At 49.7% G+C, this 23,891-nt stretch overlaps 1 protein-coding gene across 2 annotated transcripts in view; it reads left to right on the plus strand.

Moving 5' to 3' along the window:
* The first annotated feature begins 1,105 nt into the window (after nucleotides 1-1,105).
* Nucleotides 1,106-23,891, plus strand: part of PFKP (phosphofructokinase, platelet) — a 65,178-nt gene continuing 42,392 nt past the window's right edge. Inside the window, exons 1-2 of one of the 2 annotated variants that reach the window (XM_081061836.1) lie at nucleotides 1,106-1,466; nucleotides 12,953-13,026. In XM_081061836.1, the coding sequence (XP_080917962.1) occupies nucleotides 1,352-1,466; nucleotides 12,953-13,026 (189 nt within the window). In that variant the 5' untranslated portion in view covers nucleotides 1,106-1,351. The remainder of the gene's footprint in view (nucleotides 1,467-12,952; nucleotides 13,027-23,891) is intronic. The other variant, XM_081061837.1, reaches the window with a different exon arrangement.

Consider the following 23,891-nt stretch of genomic DNA (forward strand, 5'->3'; position numbering starts at 1 on the left):
AGCTGGATCATGGGGATTCAGGCATTTCTCCACTAATTCTGTTAACAGCAGAGATCAGACCTCCAGCCTTGCCCACAGTAGGCGCTTTTTGCTCTTTTACGATAAATTGTTGATGCTCGGAGATGAGCGGGAGGATGACAGAGCGTGCATGCTGCCAGCACTCAACCCATCTGTGCACCCCACCTTCTGTCTGGGGTGGCCGTACAGCGAAGAGCGTGTTTGTGTTGCTATCACAGGCTTCTCTGGGTTGACAGGAGACTTTCTTAGGCTCTTTACCCCCTTGTATCCACTTGACAAACATTTATTGCGCATGACGTAGGTTCCAGCGCTGTACCATCCCAGCAGTGAACGGCGGATGGATGGGCCGGTGTATGAAAAACTCTTTTTGGGGGTTAACTGCACCCCCAGCAGTGCCTCCTGAGACCACGCCCTGAGGCATCAGTCTGCGTGTCTGCAGCAGGTAACTGGCATGGGGTTAAGCTCCATAGAGCCAGCATGTTCGTCAATTACCGCCACACTACGTGTTTCCTGTCTGCACCGGCCTGTAGGACAGCGCAGGAGCTCAGCTTCCTTAGGAAGAACTTGCATCTTACCTCCCCAACCAGCCTTTCCTGCCCTCCTCAACCCCATCCCATGTTCGGCTCCCAGGGTGTCACTAGACTCTCCTCTAAGGTCACGTTTCTTCACGTATCCCCGTGCGGCAGGGCCAGGGCATGCCAGGGCCCCTCTGGCGACAGGAGAAAGGGCTTCAACGTGGCCAGCAGCGACACCCACGTTTGCCCACTAACTCCAGCAGCCGCTCTGCGTCCCTCCTCTGCGCCTCAGGCCTAAGGGGAAACCTGGGGCGGCGGCAGGAACCGCTGGGGCGCCTGCAGCTCCGATGCCAGCCGGGGAGGTGGAAGCTGGGCGCGCGCTACTGCTGGGGTTCGGTGCCCCCAACCGCCGCGGGCCCGGCGTCCCCACCTGCCGCCTGTCCTGGAATGCGGCGCTCCTCAGCCACCTGCAGCGATTCACCCCCCTCCCGGTGGTGGTCGCCCCACGTACGGTGCTCCTCCCACCTACGGTGTTCCCTCGCCCCTGCGGTGCTCCCCCTCGTAACGGCCCTCCCCTGCTGCTTTTCCCGAGGGTGACGCTCCCGCACCTGCGAGGCCCGCCACCAGCCGCGCGCCCCCGTGCGTGACGCGCCCCCGCCCGCGGCGCCCCGCCCCCAGCCCACGTCCCGCGCGCCCGCCCCTGCCGCGGATTGGCGCGCCCAGAGCGGGCGGGGCGAGCGCTTCCGAGCCGCGGAGAGGCGGGTGGGGCGCCCTGGCTGCCTCGCGTCCTGCCCGCCGCTGTCTTCGGCCTGCTCGCCATGGATCGAGACGGTACCCACGCGACCCCCAGGGGCTCCCTGCGGCAGTTTCTGGAACAGCTCTCCGGGGCCGGCAAGGCCATCGGCGTGCTGACCAGCGGCGGCGATGCACAAGGTGCGCACTGCCTCCCGGGCTGGGGCGAGGGGAGCGCGACGGGAAGGAGCGGGGGCCAGGAGAGGGGGGTGTGGGAGCAGCCGGGCGCCCGGGGACCGCAGAGGGCCTTCAGGGGAGGAGCGGGCCGTACACCCCGCAGTCACCGCGGGCGGGCGAGGGGGGACTGCGGCAGCAGGATTCTGTATCCGGCACACCCGTTTTGGGACTTGCGATGGGGTCGCCTGGACCGCCCTTACGCAAGTCGTAGGAAGGGGCCGGACGCCCCTGGAGGCTGGGTTGCGGCGCGGCCACCTCGATGCCACGCCCCTTCTCCCGCCCAACGTGGTGGGACAAACGGCCGCGTCCCTGCAGCGCGTCCGGCGACTCGTGCCCTCGCCCCCCGACCCCCAGCAGCGCTGGGAGCGTCCTGCTGCTGACCGCGGGGGCGCGGGGGTCCCCGGCCGCTGTTGCCTGGCGCCCAGCACCGCCTCGTCTTTCCGCGGGGACATTTTTAGAAAAGGTTTTCCGCTGTTCCCGTTTCCTGTTCCTTTATGACTCTTGACCAAACCGAAAACTAAAATGGGCATTAGGCCTCCCCGCCAGCCTCCCTAGAAGGGAAGCACCGGGGAGCGGGGACCCAGGACGTCACCAGCACGGGTCGCGGACTCCAGGCTCCCCACCCCCCAACGTGGAGGCGGATTTCCGGGGGAGATGGGGACCCGAACCCCCGTCCGCGGACGCACCAAGAGAACGTTTCAATTTAACGGGGTGAGGGGTGACACGGCCACGCCCAGCAGTCGCGCTGGGTGCACTTGGGGTCGCAGGGGTTCCCAGGTGTTGGTTGTCCGATCCAGCCAGATCCCCGGGTGGCGCGAGCCAAGTGCTAGAAGGTGGGTTGGATCTGCGCTTCCCAGACGAACGCGTCCTTGGAGCCTGAGGGATCACGCGGGCTGGAGACGCGTCCCGGAGCTGGCATTTAGTTTTTATTTTCTCCTCTGCCCCCCAGATGAGTTCAAAGGCCCTGATGCCTCATTTTCACCTGTTTCCAGGCCACACACGGTGGAGGGATGCTCGGGTGATGGGCCCGGCGCCCTCGCCCGCGTCCACCTTGCGGGTGACCTTCCCTTCGCCCTTGAACGGGGCGGGGCTGACGCGGGTGCGGCAAGTCGGGGTGCTGCGCCTACGTGATTCCCGGTCCGTCGCTGCCTGCGTGCCTTCAGCCCTGGGCGCTTGGCTTGCGGCGTGCCCGGAGCGATGGTCCCCGGAGAGACACCCCCCACACCATCCTCCCCCTCCTGCGACCTATTGAAGGCAGCTGTTGCAGCGCCAGTCACCGCCCTGGCCCCATAGGCCCTCCTTTGCGCCCGAGGGAAGCAGGGCTATTCTAATTTGGTATTTCTAATAAAGTGACCCCAGGTATAAACATTCCAGAGCAAGAAAATGTGATAGAGCAGCGGCCGGGGTTGGGGAAATGGCAGAATGAAATAGCTGACATTGCCCACGTTACTTAAATAAACACCAGGAGGCATGCTTGGTAGGGTCCGGTGGGGTTGCAGTGGGGCTACAGTGGCTCCCCCTGTCAAAAGCACGTGCATACAAATGAGGAAGCATATTAAGTGCGTGGCATCCTGCGCCTCCAAAGAGAATAAATCATTGGCACAGGAAGAGGAACTGGTCTTAAGTTTCCATGCTTCAAGGTCATAGTTTCAAGGTTATTTTACAAGTAAGGTGCTATGCCTGTAGAAAAATAAAAAAGAAAGAAAAAATATTTATTTATTTATTTATTCATTTATTCATCATTCTTTTGAATTCTATCCCAAAGTTTGCCCAGCTACCTGTACTTTGTGTACAGGCACTCAGGTGATGTTGCAACAGATAGAAGCAGTGTGCTCACTGGTATTTATCCTGGCTACACCACCTGTGAGCAGGTCTGAAAGAGTTCACTAAGTCCACAGCTGGTCTCCTCAGTGGAGAAGGATACTTTGAGAATCAAAAATCTAAGAGAAGGTTGCTGGGTTGGTGTCCTGTCAGGTTAGTGGGAGATGGCAGTTCTCGCCCCCGGGTAACATCACATTGGATGGACTTGCTCTCCACTGGCCTATCTGGGCTGCCCTACATTTCCCTCAGGCAGAGCTGAGGCTGTTGGCCGTTTTTTCTTGGACTTCGTGCAAAGCGCGAGATGTCCTGTTTCCATGTGATGTCTGAGCATTTAGATGCACCTGTCACCCTGAGACGTACTCAGAGGCCTGGCCTTGGCAGACACGGACCCTTGGAGTGGTTGTTCCCAGAGACGTTGTCTGTTGCCCAGCCCCTCGCATCACTTTATCTGGGTTCTGATGTGTCAGTGCCGGGTTTCCCCCAGGAGAATTTTGCTCCTAGCTGTAGACCAGGGTGAGCATGCCCATGTCATTTCTGGGTAGTTTTCTAATCAGATGTGCGATTGTGGTAAAGTGTCATGTCGAGGTGACCATAGCTGCTGTGTCTCGGCACATTTTATGTGCTAGGAGTTTCACAGGTCTTATATCTAGGCCTAATTGCATGGCTCCAAGACATGTACGTCTTCATTTTGGAGGTGGGGACAAAGACCCACAGCGAGATAAGTGACTTAGCTAAGGTCATGCAGCTCATAGTGGCGGTATTTAAGCCAAGTTTTACATGATCTCAATTCAAGTACTTTCCAGTCGGCCATGCTCTTAAGGGGCCCCTTGCAAGAGAAGTTGTAAAATCTAGTTACAGATCCAAGATGAGCAAAGCCTGACTTGCTCAGAATTTATACAGATGACTTACAGGCAGCTATGTTCATGGGCAGGAAAATGCCTTGTTACAGTGCTCGCAGTCACTTTACAATACAGTGATAGTGGCTAAAGTCTTGTCACACTTGATTCCAGAATGATGAAATGCTTTTTTTCCCAATGAAATTTATGTTGTGTATTTGTTTATTTATTTTTTAAATTCCCCATCTATATTCCTGACTCCCCTAGCCATGCCCATTAAGGAAGAGTACTTCTAGGCTAATTTTCTCATTCTTTCGGTTTCTTCTGTTACCACAAGGAATCTGCAAATTTAAACTGATTTTCACTTTTACCTAAAATAGGTTACACATTGCCAAACAGACAGACTTAGCCGTGACTAAGGGCCCACGCTCAGCCAGATTGTGTCGGCACCAAGAGTGACTCATTGTCTTAGACAGCAACTGGGCTTCAGGAGGCCTGGTATAGCTGCCAGTGCAGAGCAGTAGAGGGCCATCAGGGCACAGAATGGCAGCTGAGCCCTGTTCTGTCCAGGACAAAGTAAACCTGAATACAAGCTTTCCAGGGAGTTCATTCAATTGAGTCTGTGTAAGTCTTTCCATTGATAGGAAGAGTGACTAACATTTAGGGACCAGTGTGATGCGGGAGTTTCAGGTATTAACTCATCCTCATTTGACACATGAGTATGACAGCTTTGAGAAGAATCTCAGGTGCCTGCTGCATCTCAGAACTCTGAGCTGAGTTCTGTTAAGTAGTACAGCTGCAGTGGGAATGGGGGACTGGGACACAAGTGTCGTTCCCCAGGGCAGCTCTGGCACCCAGCACAGCACATGGCCCTTGCAGGCATTCAAATGTTTGGTGACTATCTCCATCCAGGCATCTCGCCCAGGAGTACTTCCTTCTCCTGGGAGTTCTAGCTGTCTTCTTTTCTCATCAAGTCATGTGGATGCATGAAACCTCCGCTGAGCTAAAACAAAGCACTCTTACCTGCAGAGCAATTTCTGGGCACCGTCAATGTCTGGAGGTTAGAAGCCCTAGTCAGCAATGGGAGGTCCTGTGGGTGGCGCCCAGGTGCCAGGAGGGTCCTTCACTGAACCTGTTTTTCTTGAACTCCACCTTGGGGTCCTGCTTGGGTGGGCTCCTTCTGCGCCTGCCCAAAGTTCTGCTGGCTTTAGCGCCCAGTTAGATGCAAAGGGCAACTGGGAACAGTGACCACCTCGCCTTACACAGCTCTGGCTTACCCTCCCGGAATTCTGCACATACGTGTTCTGTCATGGGATCTTTTGTGTTTACAATGTAATAATTTAGCAAAAATTGTTGGCTGTAGGAGGCAGTGTGTTAGAATTACAGTGTGAACCCCATGTGCGCCACGGGAAGTCTGCAATTGCGTAGCTGTCTACAAATGCAGACAACATTGTGTGACCTACTCAGATGGCCCTTAGAAGCTAGACATCCTGTCATCTTTCAAAGAAAGAATGGTTTCCCCATTGGTGACAGAAAACTAGAAGCTTTAATATAGATCTGAAACCTCTTCTCGGGGAAAAATGGGGCCATTTGAGTAAGCCGTACCCATCTGGTGGGCTGTCAGAAGCAATTACAACTAGAAACATGAGGAAAGGGCAGCGGCAGACACTGGAACACAAAATTGTCTGTCCATTACGATTGTACTTGTGCTGAAAAGCTATCTCTGGATAAAAAAAATAATAATAATAAAAATCAAAAAAACAGATGGCCATATGTTAAGAAAGTGATTGAGTCATGTTTCCAGTTACTCTTTTTAATGGGCTTCCTAGGCTACTGTGTTTTCCCAACGTCTGCCAGCAGCCCTCACCCCACCATCTTCCCCAGCATATACTTAGCTCAGTGGAGATTACAGTCACAGCCTCACAGCCTGTCAGGAGGGAAGAGGTGCAAACCCCCAGGGACCTGCGGCCTGAGCACCGAGCCTTACTCAGGGCCCTCTCTACCAGGGGGTGGGATGGGGCCTGGAATTTTTCATTTGCAAAGTGAAGGAAGTGGAATCACCTAATTCCTGTTGCCCTGCTTCCCTCCTTCTTCTCTCCTCCGTGAAAGGCTTCAGGCCGCAGGAGGTCCACTGGTGCAAGACACTGCTCAGGGATCCTGCAGGCCCTGCTGTGAGGGCTCACAGCTTCCCGTCCATCCTTGATGCCCTGAGCCCCCTACGGGCTCGTGGAGACGCAGACCGGGATTGAAGGTCCAGGGCAGGCCTGGGAATCCACCAGAGCTGCTGGCCCCTCTGGTTGGCTGTGGATCACGCTTGAGGCCTGCATCCCCTGGGCATTTTGAAACCCAGGCAGTTCCGACCCTCCCAGCAGTTTCCTGTGATGGTTCTCTGACCCTGACAAAGATTTTGACTGAATTGTGTCTTAGGACCCTTTCTACAGTATGGTGGAAATAAGTGACCTGGTCAGAAGTTTCTTTGCTCTGAAAAGGGTGGAAAAAGGGTACGGCAGGGTGACCCTTGAAGCCGTTCCTCCTCGTCTTTTCAGCTCTGCTTCAGCATGTCAGGTTTCATTTCCCTGGGCATGTGACTGTTCCACAAACTGACGGTGACCTTCTAGGTGAAGGTACACCATGGGGCCGCCTCTCAAGGAGTGACCTGGGGGCAGATGAACAGGAGAAGGAAGTGGACTGGGAACAGCCCTGTGCCACGCAGGACCCTCCAGCTGCTCCTGGAGTGGGGTGGGCGTGGGTAATGAGCCGGTGGGAAGCAGCCTGGGCAGACAGAAGGGGTGTCTGCAGGGGCTGCGAGGAAGAGGTCAGGGCCGGATGGGCAAGGTTCCTGCGTGGGGCAGGCAGTGAGGACTTTGTACTACCTGTGTGATACTGGCCAGGAAGCCACCTGGAGGCACTCAGGGGCTGCCACTGATAGGGGCAGTTTTGTGGAGGGAAGCGGGAGGGGACCAGTGGCCAAGTTCAGGGTCTTGTGAGGAGCAGGATTGGGGGAGGTGTTGGGGTGGAGTGGGCACCTGACAGGACCCCGGGCTGTGGGATGGATTGTGTAAGTGGGGGGTCTGACCTCTGAGAGGAGCTGGTCTGTGCAGCAGGAAGGAAGGCAGAGTGTGGAGCCAGCAGGGTGGAGGCAGGTACGTTGGTCAAAGGGCATTCTTTACAGCTGTGCTTATCCCAGTGACCTAGAGGAGACAGGCCACACTTGGCACCTGGGATGGAATATTCACCACCTTTCAGGAGCTTTGCGCTGGTAGGCGTGGCAAGATTTAGGAGGCGCTGTGCGGTGTAATGAGACCTGTGCACAGAAACCCCATTCTATATGTGACTTTAAACTGGTCGCCACAGTAACAAAAGAAAAGTAGAAGAAACAGGTGAAATTAACTTTAAACGCGTATCTCATTCAGCCCAGTGTTTCAACCTGTCATCAATATAAAGAGTAGTAATATATTCCACTTTTTTTATACCGAGCCTTTGAAATCCTGTGTCACTGTGTCTCTGACTTGGCTCCTCGTCATGGCCAGCGGCTATCCCCGTGACAGTGGGGCTCTAGTACAATGCTGCTCCTGTTTAGTGGGTCCCTACCGAGTGTTTATGTTGAAGTTGGAATGACCCGCAGGGGGCTGCTGGCCTTGCTCTCACGTCTGCTGTGGAGACAGGACCCAGCACGTGGCAAGCACGCTCCAGCTGTGGCCTTGGTTGGCCTGTAGTGCTCTTTTCCAGATGTCCTCTTGGCTGGCCTCTGTCACCTTCTTCCTTTCTCCCTCAGGGAGCGCTTCTCCAGGAGGCCGACGCTGGCTTTTGAAGGACAGTTGCAGCCCCTTTCCACAGCGCTACACTCCAGCCCCTCTCCCCCTGCTCTGCGTTTTGTTCTTCCCCCAGCACCTTCCACCCCTGGGTGTCATGTGCTTGTCATGTTAATGGTAACCACTGGAATAAGCCCAGCAGGGCCTGCACTGTCTCCTGGTTTCTCAGTGACGCAGCCAACAGTGCCTGGCAAAGTCAGTCTGTGCATGTGGGATGGATGGATGGAAGATGGACAGATGGATGGTGTGTGGATGGATGATGAATGGATGGGAGAGGGGGGAGGCGTGAGGGAGGGATGACGAATGGAAGAATGAAAACCCTTTACTGATGTATCTCAAGCTTTCCACTGACTTTGAGCACAAGACCTGGTGGTTTGGACCTTGCTTGAGGAGGGGATGCTCCCACTCGGTGCCTGATTCACACAGCCAGCATCCTGACACACCTCTCCTTAGGATGCTTTCTTCCTGCCCGTTCCTAAGTTGTCCAAAGGGGAAGCTTGACGGAGAACTTCAGTAGCAAGAGCAAGTGAGGGTGTGTTTCGGGTTTATTTTCTGCTATGTTCCACATCGTTGCTTTGGCACAAAGATGGGAACTCCGAAAACTCAGGGAGAGACCAGTAAGAGGGCTGAGCAACCTGACTGTTTTTCAAAAAGAAGTTTAAATGTGGAAATCTGTAAGGCAATGGTTACAAGTACTGAGACACACGGGGGCATGGCTCGAGGCTGCCATAGAGGGCTCAGTAGGGAGGTTTGCCATACTCTTCAGCTCACACAGGACATGAAAGAATGAGCTCGGATTATTTTATTACAATCACTGTATTTCTTGTCTCTTACAAATTACTCAGAGTTTAAATTTTATCAGAACAGAATCTCAGGAGGCATTTGGAAACTGTCCACCTCACTCCCGGACCTCAAGGAAGAGATTATTTTAGTGACTGGCTTACCTGCATGATGATTCAACCAGAAGCCTTGAATATGGAACATCAAAGAAACAATTTAACACTCTGTTCTTTCTATCTATCTAGAGTAATTATCACACACTTCTCGCTTAGCTCCTCCCTAGTTTTTTCAAGGTTTTTTTTTTTTTTTTTTTTTTTTTTTTTTTTGGTTCCCATCATAAGACGGTACATCCCCTGAGGACTGAGGTTTAAATTTTTGCAAATGATAAAGATTATTTTCAAAATATTAAGATTTGGACTTGGGAGCAGGGTTACATTTTCCCATGGAAGTAAGAATGAAAGTTGTTTTAGTTCCCAGGTTTGGCTGCCAAGATCAAAACAAAGGCAAAAGGAATGGACTCGTCTGTGCCTGAGCGGTTACTAAAAACAGCAGCTTGAGTGCAGAGTGCAAGACCCCCAAACAGCCTGTGTTCTGTATGGGCGGCAGGTGAGCCCCAGGACAGTGCCAGGCACAACACTAAAACCGGCCCTGCCCACCCAGGAGACGGTCAGACCCCAACACCAGGGACCCTTGTCTTGGTCCCGGCCATGTGTGTAAGAGGCCATTGGTGAAATTTGGCTTACTCTGTGTTCCTTGGTGTTTGCCCTCCAAGGTCCCAGGCAGCAGTTTGTGTCCTCGCTGTGCAGCAAGTTGAAAAGGAGAACTGGCTAAGGGAACAGGCCCCACCCCACACAACCAAACAGGAATAGGCGCCCAGCAGGCCTTCTTTGTTTTCTTTTCTTAAAGCCCCTTTAGTGATTCTAAGGTGCAGCCCTTGTGCTAGAGGGAATTAGGACATCTTTCAAGGTAAAATACATAAAACCCAGGACAGCTTACACTGCAGCTGCACCGTTTATCAATTTTGCTCCCTTGGCTCTCAGTTTATCCACTCAGCGCCCGGCTGCCCGGTGTTCCCAGGTGCTGGGGCACTGACCCCGGTTATGAGTGCTGTGCTGTGAGCATTGCTCCCTCAGACCCAAGCTGGAGGCCGCCGGGGGAAAGGCCAGCTGGTTTCACCAAGTGACACAGACTGGCAAGCGGATAAAGGCTGTGCGGTTGGCCTGGTTCTTAGAACGTGGCTGACCCCTGGGGGCCGGGCGGACAGGCGTTGCTGGGGGTCCTCCCCGCCTGGGAAACCTGGGGGCCCCGGAGCCCTTACCTGCAGCCACTGCAGGCCATTTCCCAGGTGAGTACCTGTGTTCGCCCTGGTTCATCCCGGGAGGCAGGGTTGAGTTGAAGTAGAGGGGCTGGTGTGAAGGTGTGTGCAGACTCCTGGGGCAGGCTTTTATTCCACGGGGGTCTCCTGCTCACCTCTGCATCATGTCCCACTTGTCACAGTGTCACTCCTGCCGTTTCTTATCCACTTCTAAAATCCCCCAGTTTTTCTCCTTTTATCATGCCTTTATGAAGGGCTCCTGGGAATGGGGGCTTCAGGAGGGGGGAAGTGGGATGTTAGCTGTGTGACTGTCCCGTGAGGAAGCATTGGTGTGGTTCAGCATTTGGCGGCTAACTTGCCAGTTTCTGTGGCGCTGCATAAAGTCCTGGACTCGTGGAGTCTATTGGAGGGACCATGAGGACCTTTTCACCAGTTAAGTTAAGGTCTGAGGGACTAGGAGGCTCCATGCAACACCTGGAGATGTGGGCGTCAGCAGGTGGGTGCGATAAATCCACCCAGGTGTGAGCATGAGGGGCGGGCCAGCTCTGTCCTTCCCAGAACAAGGAGTGGAGCAGGGGAGGGCCAGGAAACCTTCCCAGGGAGCACAGACAGGGCCAGGAGGCCCTGATGCTGGGACCCGGGGCAGTCCTGGGGTACTGTGGGTCCTGCAGTGTAGACAGAGCAGAGGTTCAGGGACAGGCCTCCCGGTGGGCCCAGCAGGTAGGAAGAGCCTGTGGGGGAGGGTCTGCCCCCCAACCAGGAGTCTGGTTTTACAACCAGGAGTCTGGTTTACAGCCCTCCCTGGGGACTCCAGGGAGGGACATGAGCACGTTTGTGTTTTAGAAAAAACACATCAAAGATGACACGGAAAACATCTAAAAGAAAGTGAAAGTACAGACGGTACAGTGACAGCACAATGGTGTCATGGCAAGTTTTCTATGGGACTTGTGTGCTGTGTCCCAAAGGACGGGCGAGGGGGCAGAAGGACACTCACTTTCTAGCTGGTCTGTAATTGTTGTTTTAAGAGCAGCTTTAGGTTCACAGCAAAACTGAAGGAAGGTACAGAGATTTCCCGTAACTGCCCCCGTCATCACACACAGCCTCACCCATCGTCAGCGCCCCCAACAGTGGGCACATTCGTTATAGTCCGTGAACCTACAGTGACACATCATCCGTGTGGACATGAGGGCCACTCCTGGTGGTGTCCATTCTGTGGGTGTGGACAAGTGTGTCATGACACGTACCCCCATCCTAGTGTCACTCAGAGCAGTCTCACTGCCCTGAAACCCTCTGTGCTCCCCCGTTTATCCCTCCCCCCAACTCCTGACAACCTCTGATCTTTTCCTGTCCCCATAGCTGTGCCTTTTTCAGATTCTGTAATATTTTTTAAGCAGAAGAATGTACTTATAAATTACTTGTACAATAAACAAAAGAGAAACAAGCTGGATTCTGGCCATAGTGAGGACGGTGTTAGAAGGAGGTGCTGGGTCTGGGGAGCAGTGCTGGGAGAACACGTCAGCTCTATCGGCAGGAGCTGTCGAGGGCATTAATGAAACCCAGTTCCCGCGACTGAGAAGCAGCAAGAGAGAGATGGGAGGAGGAAGAAAGGATGAAGGTAAAATAAATGACGGAGGCTCAAAATGCTGAGCTTGAGCTTCTGGACGGATGAGAGACAACCACCAGTCAATTAGTAGGTTGGTCAAATTTTCCGTGTAATAGACTAGGTTTGAACATGAAGTAATGAGACTACCAAATATATATAAATATGTCCACATGAATGTAGATATTAGATAGGCATTCAATGTGGATTTATTTCCAAGATATGTACACCTCCCCCCAAGCTTCTTCAGTGACATAAATATTGTAACCTTCCAACATTATCACCTTGCAGAGGTCTTATTCTAGCATTTCAGACATGGCTCAACATAATTTGGAAACTGTTGACTGTCTTCTGAGCAGGTTTGCATATAAATATATACAACGGCAGTGTCCGTGTCCATTGTGTCGTTTTGGAGCCACAGCAGCTTTCCTTTGTTTTTGTTTTTTAATTCACCGAAAGTATCCCTGAAGTCGTGGTCTGCGCTCTCCAACATCCTTATTCCTGACTTGTGATTCCAAAATTTAAGTTTTTAGAAGGAGGCAGATTGGAAGCAGTGGGTGTCCAAGGGCGGCTTGGCTGGAATAAGCTTTGCTGCTCCCGTGGGGACACAGGACGTGTCATCTCTGAAAGGAGTGGCCCTCATTCCTTGTCACTGCTCTCCCCGTGGCACTACCCATCGGCTAAGATGGCGATACAGGATTCAGGACATGGAAAATTAGACTGTTCACTTGGCTCTAGGCAAGGGTTCCATGCGCGATGGCTTCAGCGGGAAGCGAGACAGAGTGTGCGGGCTCGATGCGTCACACAAAGTGCTTTTAATTTTTTTCTCCTAGGTGCTCTGAGAAAGTGTGGGAGCGTCCTCGCTTTCCCTTGGTGGGGTATTGTGTATAGCATGTAGGTTTAATTCACTTTTTATAAAATGCATCACTGACTTTGCATTTAAGGCCATTGACTCCGTTTTTTTACACATGGTAGCTGGTAATGGAATTAATTTTCATCTCCTCCTCACATCTCAGACCCGTGGTCCTTGTCATTTTCTTTGAATTTGGCTAACTGCAGACAGACGCGGGCCCTCTGTGTTGTGTTGCCACTGGACAGAGTTGCTGCGGATCCGCCCAGTCGCGGCGGCTGGTGGTGTCCTAGCCTGTGAGGAGAGGTGTGCTGAGCTCAGTGTGGCCCAGGTCCCTCCCCAGTGCTGCTCAGCTGGGGAGCCTCCTGAGGTGACCGTTCCCGTGGTCACGGTCAGTTGCCCAGCTCGATACTCACCGCTGTCCTGTCCCCCACAGGTATGAACGCCGCGGTCCGGGCTGTGGTGCGCATGGGCATCTACGTGGGGGCCAAGGTGTACTTCATCTATGAGGTGAGTGTCGCCTGGTGGTCCTGCTCCCTCTGGCTCGCCCTCAGCTCTCACGCCCGCCTGCCTTGGGCTCTGCTGACTGTAGCCGGGGTGGGCGGTGACAGCATACTCAGGTGGCCAGCAGGGAGCGCAGGGCCCGGGAAAGGCCCCCCTGGCAGCCTCCCTGGGAGGGCGTGCTCCCTGGTCCTGATGCACTCCTGGGAGGTCTGTGTGGGAGCCAGGGGAGGGAGGACATGACACTGCCACAAAATGCCATTCTGACATCGCCTCGCAGGATCCCTGATGGCAAACCACCTGTGTTTTGGCTCTCATTCCTTGTAGAGGTGATACAGTCACCGGAAATGGGGCTGACTTTGAGCAAACATTAGAATAAATGGGAAAAGCGGCCACTTTGAGCTTCGCACCATTAATGTATCTGTTTATCTGTTACCTTTAAAACAAAGAGTCTGAAATCCATTAGCGGCCATGGCCCATTATCTCCTGCTTTTGAGGTCCTGGCAACTTAGAAGTGAGCAGTGTCTGGGGGGAGGCACCAATGTAGCTTGGATCACAAAACTAAGAAAAAAACCAACATATTTAGTTTTAAATTTATACACATAATAAAGCATTCGAAATGTGAGGAAGAGAATACTTTTGAAATGGCTTAATTTCTTCAAGGCCACTCTGTTTTATCTGCATTCCTCGCAGTGCTGTAGTATGTTTCTACCTACCACTGTGGTGATGATTTTCTGTGTGGTATACGCATTCCACAACTATTGCTGAAAGTGTCTGTGTAGCATTCCATCAAATTGATGTCTCATCCTGTAGCTGACTGTTTATTTACTGGATCACTCCATTCCCACACCACTGGATTATTTAGGTCACTGCCTGTTTTTCAACTGCCTGAACACTGACATGTGAGGTTATTCTATGCTTTGTGTCATTCTGGGGACCCCAGGATGTGACACTGACTTAGAAGGGATGGGACCCTGTAACGGCTCTGGTGTGTCTCACCAAAGTGATTTCTGTTCCAGCTTACCCACCCCCCACCCCCCGCCCACACTGTGCCCAGAAGTGGTGCCAGCCACCTCCATGGTTCTGGCGGTGTGGCCCCGTCTCACTCCCCAGAGCTGAAATGGGTCTCCGGGCTGTTTACTAGAGTCATTCTCTCCTTTTGTGACGAGGTGGCTGACAGTCTTTGCTCATTGGTCCAAGTAACCATTTGTTTATTGTTTTTTGCAAAGATGTATCCTCAGGTACTTTGGTTGCTTTTTTAAACGGTGGTTCTCAGGGTTCGGGTTTGTACCTATCTGCTTTGGGCAATGTTAACACGATGAAGCCAATCAAAGCATTTCCAGACCACTGTCCGTCATTTTCTCTACGGATGTTTTTAGTGCCAGATTGCCCTGTGGAGTCCGTCCTAGGACTCCCCTGGTGGACGCTGTCTATTCCCAACATGGAGTGAGCACATCAGGCATGGGCCACGCTTACCCCTCCCCCACTGCTACAAGTTACAACATGGAGTGTGAATATGGTGACTTTTCCTGCTCCTGCTGAAGAGTGTGCATGCATGCACACGGCTTCCTCTGCCGTTTTCTTTTAGTGCATTTTATTTGGGGCAAGGGAAGGGGTTGCACCCTGCCTTAGAACTTGAGAGAAGACACCACACGCCCGGCCTGATGGCACTTCCTGATACGTGACCGTGGTTTTATAAATCTCTTAGGGGTTGGAGCCCCCTCGTGTCAGCTGCTTCTGTTATAATTAAACGTTTTTAGCTTCGCTGAAGGTGGATCCACGTAGACTTCTGGTGTCTAGCACGTTCCCCTGGAAACTCTGGGTTTTGCTAGCTGCTGGCTGCGCCGGTCCTGGTACCCTCCCACCTCACGGAGCTGAAGGCCCCTCAATACGCAGATGTACTTGGCATCCACGATGACTTTGCAGTGTGGGGAGGGAAGGGAAGGAAGTCGTTTCAGTTATTTTGTAGCTAAAGGAACTGACTGGTCCTCGTGGACAGTTCACATTCTCTGTGTCACTGCTTGTCACTGGCAAGGCTGGGAGGAGAGCCCCAATCCCACATCAAACCAGTGAGAGGGTTGTGTTTCAGCTCCAGGGACATTAATGTCTGGAGGCATTTGCATTGTCCCATTATTGGGTTGGGGGGCTCCTACTGGCATCTAGTAGGTGGGAGGCAGTGACACTGCTCAACTACCACAGTGCCCAGGATGGCCCCCAACAAGGAACTGTCTGGCCCCAAATGTCAAGACACCCAGCATTAAACTGAGTGCCACATCTGTACTTGCTGTGATGGGCGGTGGTCTGCTGGCGATGGGGGTGGGGCTGGTGGCTGTGTGCCTGTCAGAGCTCTGGTATTGAAACTGACATAGTGACTGGTCAACATTAAGTCCCCCTCAGATTTAAGAGTTTTGTTGTTTCTTTAATTTTTTTTTTTCTTTTTTACTTTTTCAATTACAGTTAACATACAGTATTATGTTAGTTTCAGGTGTATAGCATAGTGGTTAGACACTTAATTTACCTTATGAAGTGATTACCCCAATAAGTCTAGTACCCACTTACATAATTATTAGTTATTACATAATTATTACAATATTACTGACTGTATTCCCAATTTATACTTTACATTCCCATTTTCATAATTGTCAATTTGTACTTCCTAATTTCTTCATGTTTTTCACCAAATCCCCCAACCCCTCCCACCTGGCAACCATTAATTTGTTCTCTGTACCTATGAATCTGTTTCTGTTTTGTTTCTTTGTTTAATTTTTTAGATTTGACATATAAGTGAAATCATATGGCATTTGTCTTTCTCAGTCTGACTTATTCCACTTGGCATAATACCCTCTAGGTCCATCCATGTTGTCACAGATGGTAAGACTTCATTCTTCTATGGCTGAGTAATACTCCACTTTACATACAGAGGGTGTTTCCCTTGCACAAGGAGACATATACGCTTTAGGGTTCTCTATATATAGTATCATGTCATCTGCAAATAATGACAAGTTTTGCTTTTTAGTTCAGAGTCCTTTTCTTTCTTTTTCTCGTCTGATTGCTGTGGCTAGAACAGTGTTGTGCTGAATAGAAGGGGTGAGAGTGGACATCATTGTCTTGTTCCTGATCTCAAAGGAAACGCTTTCAGCTCTTCACTGTTGAGTATGACATAAACTGTGGGCTTGTCATATTTGGCCTTTATTATGTTGAGATACCTTCCCTCTTCACCTTGCTGAGAGTTTTTATCATAAATGGATGTTGGATTTTCTCTAATACTTTTTCTGCATCTTTGACATGATCATGTGATTTTTATCCTTCATTTTGTTTATGCGGTGTCTCATGTTAATTGATTTGTTGATAATGAACTAACTTTCATCCCAGGAATAAATCCCATTTGATTTATGATGTATTATTTTTTTTAATATGTTGCTGAATTTGGTTTGCTAATATCTTGTTGATTATTTTTGCATCTATGTTCATCAGGGATATCAGCCTATAGTTTTCTTTTTTTGCAATGTCTTTGTCTGGTTTTGGAATCAGGGAAATGCTGGCCTTGTAGAATGAGTTTGGGAGCCTTCCCTCCTCTTCAATTTTTTGGATAGTTTGAGAATGATAGGTGTTCATTCTTTTGAATATTGGTAAAATTCCCCTTTGAAGCTTTCTGGTCCAGGACTTTTGTTTGTTGGGAGTTTTTTAAATTTTTATTCCTGATTCAATGTTGTTAGTAGTTATCATCTGTTCAGATTTTCTGTTTCTTCCCGATTTCGCCTCGGAAGAAGAGTCTGTGTTTTAGGTATTTATCCACTGCTTTTAGGTCATACAATTTGTTGACATATAACTCTTCATAGTATTTCCTGATAATCCTTCGTATTTTGTGGTGTCGGTTGTCACTTTTCCTATTTCATTTTTGATTTTATATATTTGGGCCCTCTCTCTTTTTTTCTTGATGTGTCTAGCTAAAACTTGATCAATTTTGTTTATCTTTTCAATGAACCAGCCCTTGGTTTTATTTATCTCTATTTTGTTTAATTTTGTTCTGATCTTTATTATTTTCTTCCTCCTACTCACTTTGTGCTTTGTTCTTATTTTTCTAGTACATTTAGGTATAAGGTTAGAATGAGATTTTTCTTGTTTCTAGAGGTAGGCCTGTATTGCTATAAATTTCCCTCTTAGAACTGCTTTGACTGTATCCCATAGATTTTGGGACGTTGTTTTCATTTTTATTTGTCTCAGTGTATCTTTCGGTTTTTTCCTTGATCTCGTTGTTAACCCTTCGTTGTTCAGTAACATACTATTTAGCCTCCATGTGTTTGTGTGTTTTTCAATTTTCTTCTTGTAATTGACTTCCAGTTTCATACCACTGTGATCAGAGAAGATGCTTGATATGACTTCAATTTTCTTAAATTAATTAAGACTTGTTTTATGACCGAACATGTGGTCTCTCTTGTAAATTGTTCTATGTACACTCGAAAAGAATGTATATTCTGTCAGTTTTGGGTGAAATCTTCTAAAAATATAAAGTCCATCTGATCTAATGTGTCATTTAAGGCCGATGTTTCCTTGTTGATTTTCTGTCAGGATGACCTGTCAATTGGTGGTAATGAAGTGTTCAAGTCCCCCCTTAACCCTACTATGATTGTGTTATTGTCAATGTCTCCCTTTATGTCTGTCAATATTTACTTTATATTTTTAGGTACTCCTACGTTGGATGCATAGATGTTTAAAAGGGGCATACCCTCCTTGGTTTCTTGTTACAGCCTTTGTTTAAAGGCTATTTTGTCTGATATAAGTATTGCTATCCCAGAAGTCTATCATTTCTATTTGCATGAAATAGCTTTTTCTGTCCCTTTACTGTCAGTCTGTGGTATCTTTCAATCTGAAGTGACTCTTGTAGGCAGCATATGTATGGGTCTTTTTTTTTTTATCCCTCAGCCACCCTGTGTCTTAATTAGAACATCTAATCCATTTATATTTGAAGTAATTATTAATAATTATGTAGTTATTGCTATTTTATTATTTTCTAATTGTTTTTATAATTCTTCTCTGTTGCTTTCCTACTCTCTTGCTCTCTTGTGTATGTTGATAACTTTCTGTAGTTTGTGTTTGAATTATTTTCTCTATTTCTTATATATCTCTTACAGGTTTATGCCTTGTGATGACTATGTGCTGCATATACACAGAGCTATGTTTATAGCAGCCTACTTGAATCTGATTATCACTTCAGTTCAAATACATTCTAAAATCACTACAAATTTTTTTGTACTTACCCCCATGTTTATGCTTTGTCATTATTGTTTACTTCTTTTGTGCATGTGTTGTGTGTATCCCTTAATTTGCTGCTGTAATTACACATGATCTTCCTACTATTGTCTTTTAACCTTTGTGATAGCTTTATAGTTGGTCGATCCACTGCTTTTACTAAGTATTTGCCTTTGCCAGTCAGAATTTTTATTTTCTATATTTTCTTATTTTTTTAAAATCTTTTTTTTACTTAAATAAGTCCTTTTAACATTTCTTGTAATACTGGTTTAGTGGTGATGAACTCCTTTAGCTTTTTCTTGTCTGGGAAACTTTACCTCTCCTTTGGTTCTAAATGACAGCCTTGGTGGGTAGAGTAATCTTGGTTGTAGGTCCTTGCTTTTCATCATTTTGACTATTTTGTGCCAATTCCTCTGACCTGCAAAGTTTCTGTTGAGAAATCAGCTGACAATCTTATGGAAGCTCCCTTGTTGGTAACTAACTGCCATTCTCTTGCTACTTTTAAGATTCTCTCTCTGTCTTTTACCTTTGGCATTTTAATTATGGTGTGTCTTGGTGTGGGCCTCTTTGGGTTCATCTTGTTTGGGACTCTGCACTTCCTGGGTTTGTATGTCTGTTTACTTCACTAGGTTAGGGAAGTTTTCCATCATTATTTCTTCAAATAGGTTTTGCTCTTTCTCTTCTCCTTTCTGTACCCCTATGGGGTGAATATTGGTATGCTTGATATTGTCCCAAAGGTCCCTAAACTATCCTCATTTTTTTTAGTTTTTTCTTTTTGCTGTTTTTGTTGGATGTTTTCTGTTACCTTATCTTCCAAATTGCTGATTGGATCCTCTGCTTCATGTAATCTGCTGTTGATTCCTTCTAATGTATTCTTCATTTCAGTCATTGTATTTATTTCTGTTGTTTTTTTTTTTTTTGATGGTTTCTATCTATTTGTTTAAGTTCTCACTCAGTTCATCTATTCTTCCCCTGAGTTCCTTGAGCATCCTTATAACCAGTGTTTTGAACTCTGCGTCTGGTAGATTGTTTGTCTCCATTTTGTTTAGTTCTTGTTCTGGAACTTTGGTCTATTCTTTCATTTGCAACATGGTTCTTTGTCTCCCCATTTTGGCTGTCCCCTTGTGTTTATTTCTATGTATTAGATAGGCCGGCTACATCTCCCCGTCTTGGCAGAGTGTCCTTATACAGTAGGTGTCCTGGGGGCCCACTGGCACAGTCTCTCTGATCACCTGGGCAGGGTGCTTCAGGTGTGTCCTTTGTGTGGGTTGTGTGTGCCTGACTGTTATAGTTGGGTCTTGATTATTGTTGGCATGGCAGTGGGTGGGATTGACTCTTAGGCTGACTGTCTATGAGGGTTGGTTGTATCTACAGCAGACACGCTGTTGTGTGGAGGCTGATCCCATGGAGTAGTCGTCACTTTGGCAGGGTCTGGTGCAGGTGAGTCTAGGCTTGTGGTGTGTCATTTGTGCAGCTGGTTGTGTGATGCTCTGGTGTCGTCGGAAGCCAGTCCCCAGGTGTGTTGGTTCTGGAGCTTCCTGAGATGGGCTCTGGTGCAGACCAGGGTCGGCCACCATTTGTGCCTAGTTCAGGGCCATCTGGTAAGAGCTACAAAATTATCTGCAGTTGGATGGACGTGTTGGGCTTGGAGTTGCTTGGGAGAAACACACTCTGAACCGAGGCTGGCTGTCACTATTGTCATGCTTGGGACACTTTGGTGGGCACCACAATGTAAGCTGAGGCCAGCCACCTCTTGTGCCAGGCTTGCGGCCACTTAGTTGTGACTATACTTCAAGTTTATAATGGCTGCAGCTTATGCCAGCCTTGGGGCCACCTGATGGGTGTTACCATGCAAGTTGAGACCAGTCACCACTTGTGCTGGGCTTTGGGCTGCTTAGCAAGAGGTACAGGGCATGCCAAGGTGAGACACTGCTTGTTTGGGGTTTGTGGACCTTTGAGAGATTTTAGGAAAGTCCTCAGCTTGAGCTGAGGTAAGCCACTTGTGTGGAAAAGCCCCTGAAAGTGGCTTGGGTTGGGCACATGAGTTGAGCGGGACAGGGACTTAGGGATTCACCAAGGCAGGGCGAGAGGCGATAGCCAGGTTAATGGAGAGCTCAGATTTGGCACCTGCTGGTTGGCTGGGACGAGGGCTCAACAAAGCCGCAATGGCGCCTGCCAGCACTTCTGTCCTCAGAGAGAGCTGCCCTGACCCCTTCCCCTCTATCGCGCACCCTAAAGCCAATCAGTTCAGTTCCCGATATGTCCCTGGCACTCTTCAAGCTGCCACCCTGGCACTGGAGCCCAGGGCGAGTGAGTCTGTGTGCAGGCCCCTCAAGAGGAGCACCTGGGTCACCTGCAGCTCACCTGGACGGAGTCCCTGCCGGTTTTCACAGCCAGAGTTATGGGCTCTCCTCTTCCCAGCACTGGAGACCTGGGCTGGGGAGCCTGATGTGGGGCTAGGACCCCTCGCTCCTCAGGGGGGACCTCTGCAGCCAAGACATCCCTCCTGACTCTTAACCGCTACCCACGCGTGTGGGACCAGCCTGTTCTGCGTTTCCACCCCTCCTGCCAGTCTCAACGCGGCTGCTTCTTTATTTGCTTAATTATAGGACTTTGTTCCAGCAGGACTTCAGGCGATTCCCAGTGATGGTTGTTCTGTAGTTTAGTTGTCATTTTAATGTGGTCATGGGAGGAGGCAAGCACAGCATTTACCTACTTTGCCATCTTGACTGGAAGTCTGTTTTTGTCTTTTTATTGGCACTGTGTCCTGTGGCTGTCTGTGTTCTGAGGATATCTAGGTTTATTCCAAACTATACCCACTAGACTTCGCACATTTCCGAAATGAAGGAATTGACGTGGAACCGTCAGGTCTGCCTACAACTAGAAACCTTTGGTCTTTAGAGGAGTCTTGGCATAGAAAAGCAGGTTATCTCTCCATTGTCAAGTAAGAAAGGTGGGCTCCAGGGCCCACTTCCCTCACACGCAACGGGCTCTTCCTTCTTCACGTCTTCTCTGAAGCGGGTGAACTCTACCTTCAGCCCCCTTTGGAAAATGGGCAGTGAGGAGGCCTAAGTCTGAACCAATCCCATCTCCTTCTGGGAAATATACAGGAAATTTCTACAAACACTCCGTCAGGAAGATGTCACGGAGAATTCCTATGTCGAGCGGTGTTGGGATGATTCTAATTTTTGTATTAAGTGGTTTATTGGTCATTAGCACCTTTGATGGAGGGCATCTCGGGATGTATAGCTGAATGCAGCCTTTGTGACTTGGCACTACCGTGTTTCCCCGAAAATAAGACCTAGCTGGACAATCAGCTCTAATGCGTCTTTTGGAGCAAAAATTAATATAAGACCCAGTCTTGTTTTATTATAAGACTGGGTAATATAATATAAAATAATATAAAATATAATATAACACAATGTAACACCGGGTATACTATAACACACTATAATATAATACAATGTAACACCGGGTCTTGTATTAATTTTTGCTCCAAACGACGCGTTAGAGCTGATTGTCCGTCTAGGTCTTATTTTGGGGGAAACACGGTAGGAGTGATTAGGCCTTTGATGTTCTTAGATCTGGAGGGAAAAGGGGACAGTCTCCAGATGGAGGCATTTGAACTGAAATTGCCCGTCTGAAGATGACACGTTGTTTCTCAGGGCACCCTTTCTCTCACCCCCAAAAAGAGAAATTCTGAGTGGAAGGGGGTCCTTGGCATCCCCCTGCCTCAGGGCTCACCCAGCCTCCCATCAGAGCCACGACACTTCGCTCTGGTGACCTATATCATCGAATTGGATTGAATCATCTGGAGCGTCGTCATCTCTCTGACAGATGTAATGACACTGTAACTCTGACATGCAGAAACCTCTAACATCTGCCAGCTTTTTCCTCAGTCACTTGGGTAACACCCCTCGAGGAGCTGCGTGCAATCCTTTCTCCCCGCCCAGGGTGACCGTCCCTCAGACGGTAGGAAGCAGGTCACACTCCTGACAGTGCCAGTTCACATACGCTGTCCCATCTGTGTTGCTTCTTAAGATCCACCTGAATTGTGGCACATCTCCGACCCCAAGGGTTTGGGGAGGCGACTGTGGACCTACGTATATAGCTGAGTGATGGGATGGATACGTAGGGGAACCTTTCTGGCCGTTCTTCATCTGTCTGGGGAAAACCCTATTTTCCCTTCCTGCACTTGGAAAGCTTTGAGCATAAGCCGGACGTGGGGCTGTAGGGGAGGAGGGTGCGGGGCCGTGGCGGGGGCGATGATGTGTGTGCCTCTGACTCAGTTGGTCTTCTCCAGGCACAGAGTCGGAAGGAGGGGGCCCCGGACTGAATTCACTTCTCTGTAGACCTTCTCAGCACTGGAGCTGTGTTTCCACGTTCCTGGTCTGCTGCCTGGATGCTGCCCTGACGGACAGGTTTCCTTAACTGCAGCACCGCTGGCGTTTGCAGGGAAGTGTGGGGGGTCCTGTGCAGTGCAGGGTGCTGAGAGCATCCCTGCCTCTGCCCCCCAGGAGCCAAGAACACCTCTCCCAAAGCAGTGACAGGAATGTATCCAGACCCCCGCGGGTGTCCCCCGGTGAGCAAACTTGCCCTCGTGTGGACCCCTGTCCCAGACCTATTTGGGGTCAAGTTTTGAAGCAACACTCAGTGGCTTATCTCACATGTCTGTCCCTTTATAGTCCAGTTTCTAAGTACACCTAGAGCTTTCAGGGTGACCAACACACCAAAACAGTGCAACATCTTTGTACTTGTTATTGAAATGCAGGGGTTTGGGGTTCCTACTTGGGAAGAAGGTGTTTGGGAGTGTGCTGCTCAGAAAACACTGTTTCTGCTGGACGTCTGGCACCGGGTTCACCCTGCCTGGTGCCGGGCCCAGGCCCGCTGTGAATCCGGGGCAGCGCTGCATGTCCTGCCTGCTGAGCCCGTGGGCGCCTCGGGGAGCGGCCAGGCGGGGGCCATTAAGCTGCTGTTTCCACTTACTCAGCCAACTGTTGATTTTTTTTTTTTACCTTTTAGGCAAGGTAGTTTTGTTGTTGTTGTTGTTTTAATTCCCTTAGAAGCTTACAGCTGCCTTTAGCTTCTTGGAGATCATCACATGTTTTTGCAAAAGACGGTGCTGGGGGTGGCCTGCCCCTGGGTTTAGGTGGATCAGACAGGCACCGGGTGTGAGAAGCTGTAAATTACCTGCTGTTTGCAGCCTTGGCTGCAGAACAGGCTGTAATTCAGTGTACTGTATGGGTTCAGAATCCTATTAGCTGAAGGTTTTTCTGCAGACGTCAGGAAGTCATTATTATTATGGCTCTTTAATATGACTAACGCAAAAGACTTTCCTTTTGAGTAAAATGTGTAAAATGACTCTTGACAGTTTGGCTCCACTCAGGCACAGAGCTGCTAAGTGTCAGCAGGGCTCAGCTGTGGTCTGCACGCTGGAGAGAGGCTGGGAACGGTGCCCTTCACTTGTAGCGGCTGTTTTTTATTGTCCAAACAAGGCATTGTGAATGCAGGAGGGAGAGGGAGGCAGCACTTGCTGTTGCAAAGGAATAAGGGCCATCAGACCAGCACCATGGGCTGACATTCTGGCTTCAAAGGCTGGACACTCCGGTGCCGAGGGCCTCATG

The sequence above is a fragment of the Rhinolophus hipposideros genome, assembly GCF_964194185.1.
Source record: "Rhinolophus hipposideros genome assembly, chromosome: 1".
In the NCBI taxonomy this organism is placed as follows: domain Eukaryota; kingdom Metazoa; phylum Chordata; class Mammalia; order Chiroptera; family Rhinolophidae; genus Rhinolophus; species Rhinolophus hipposideros.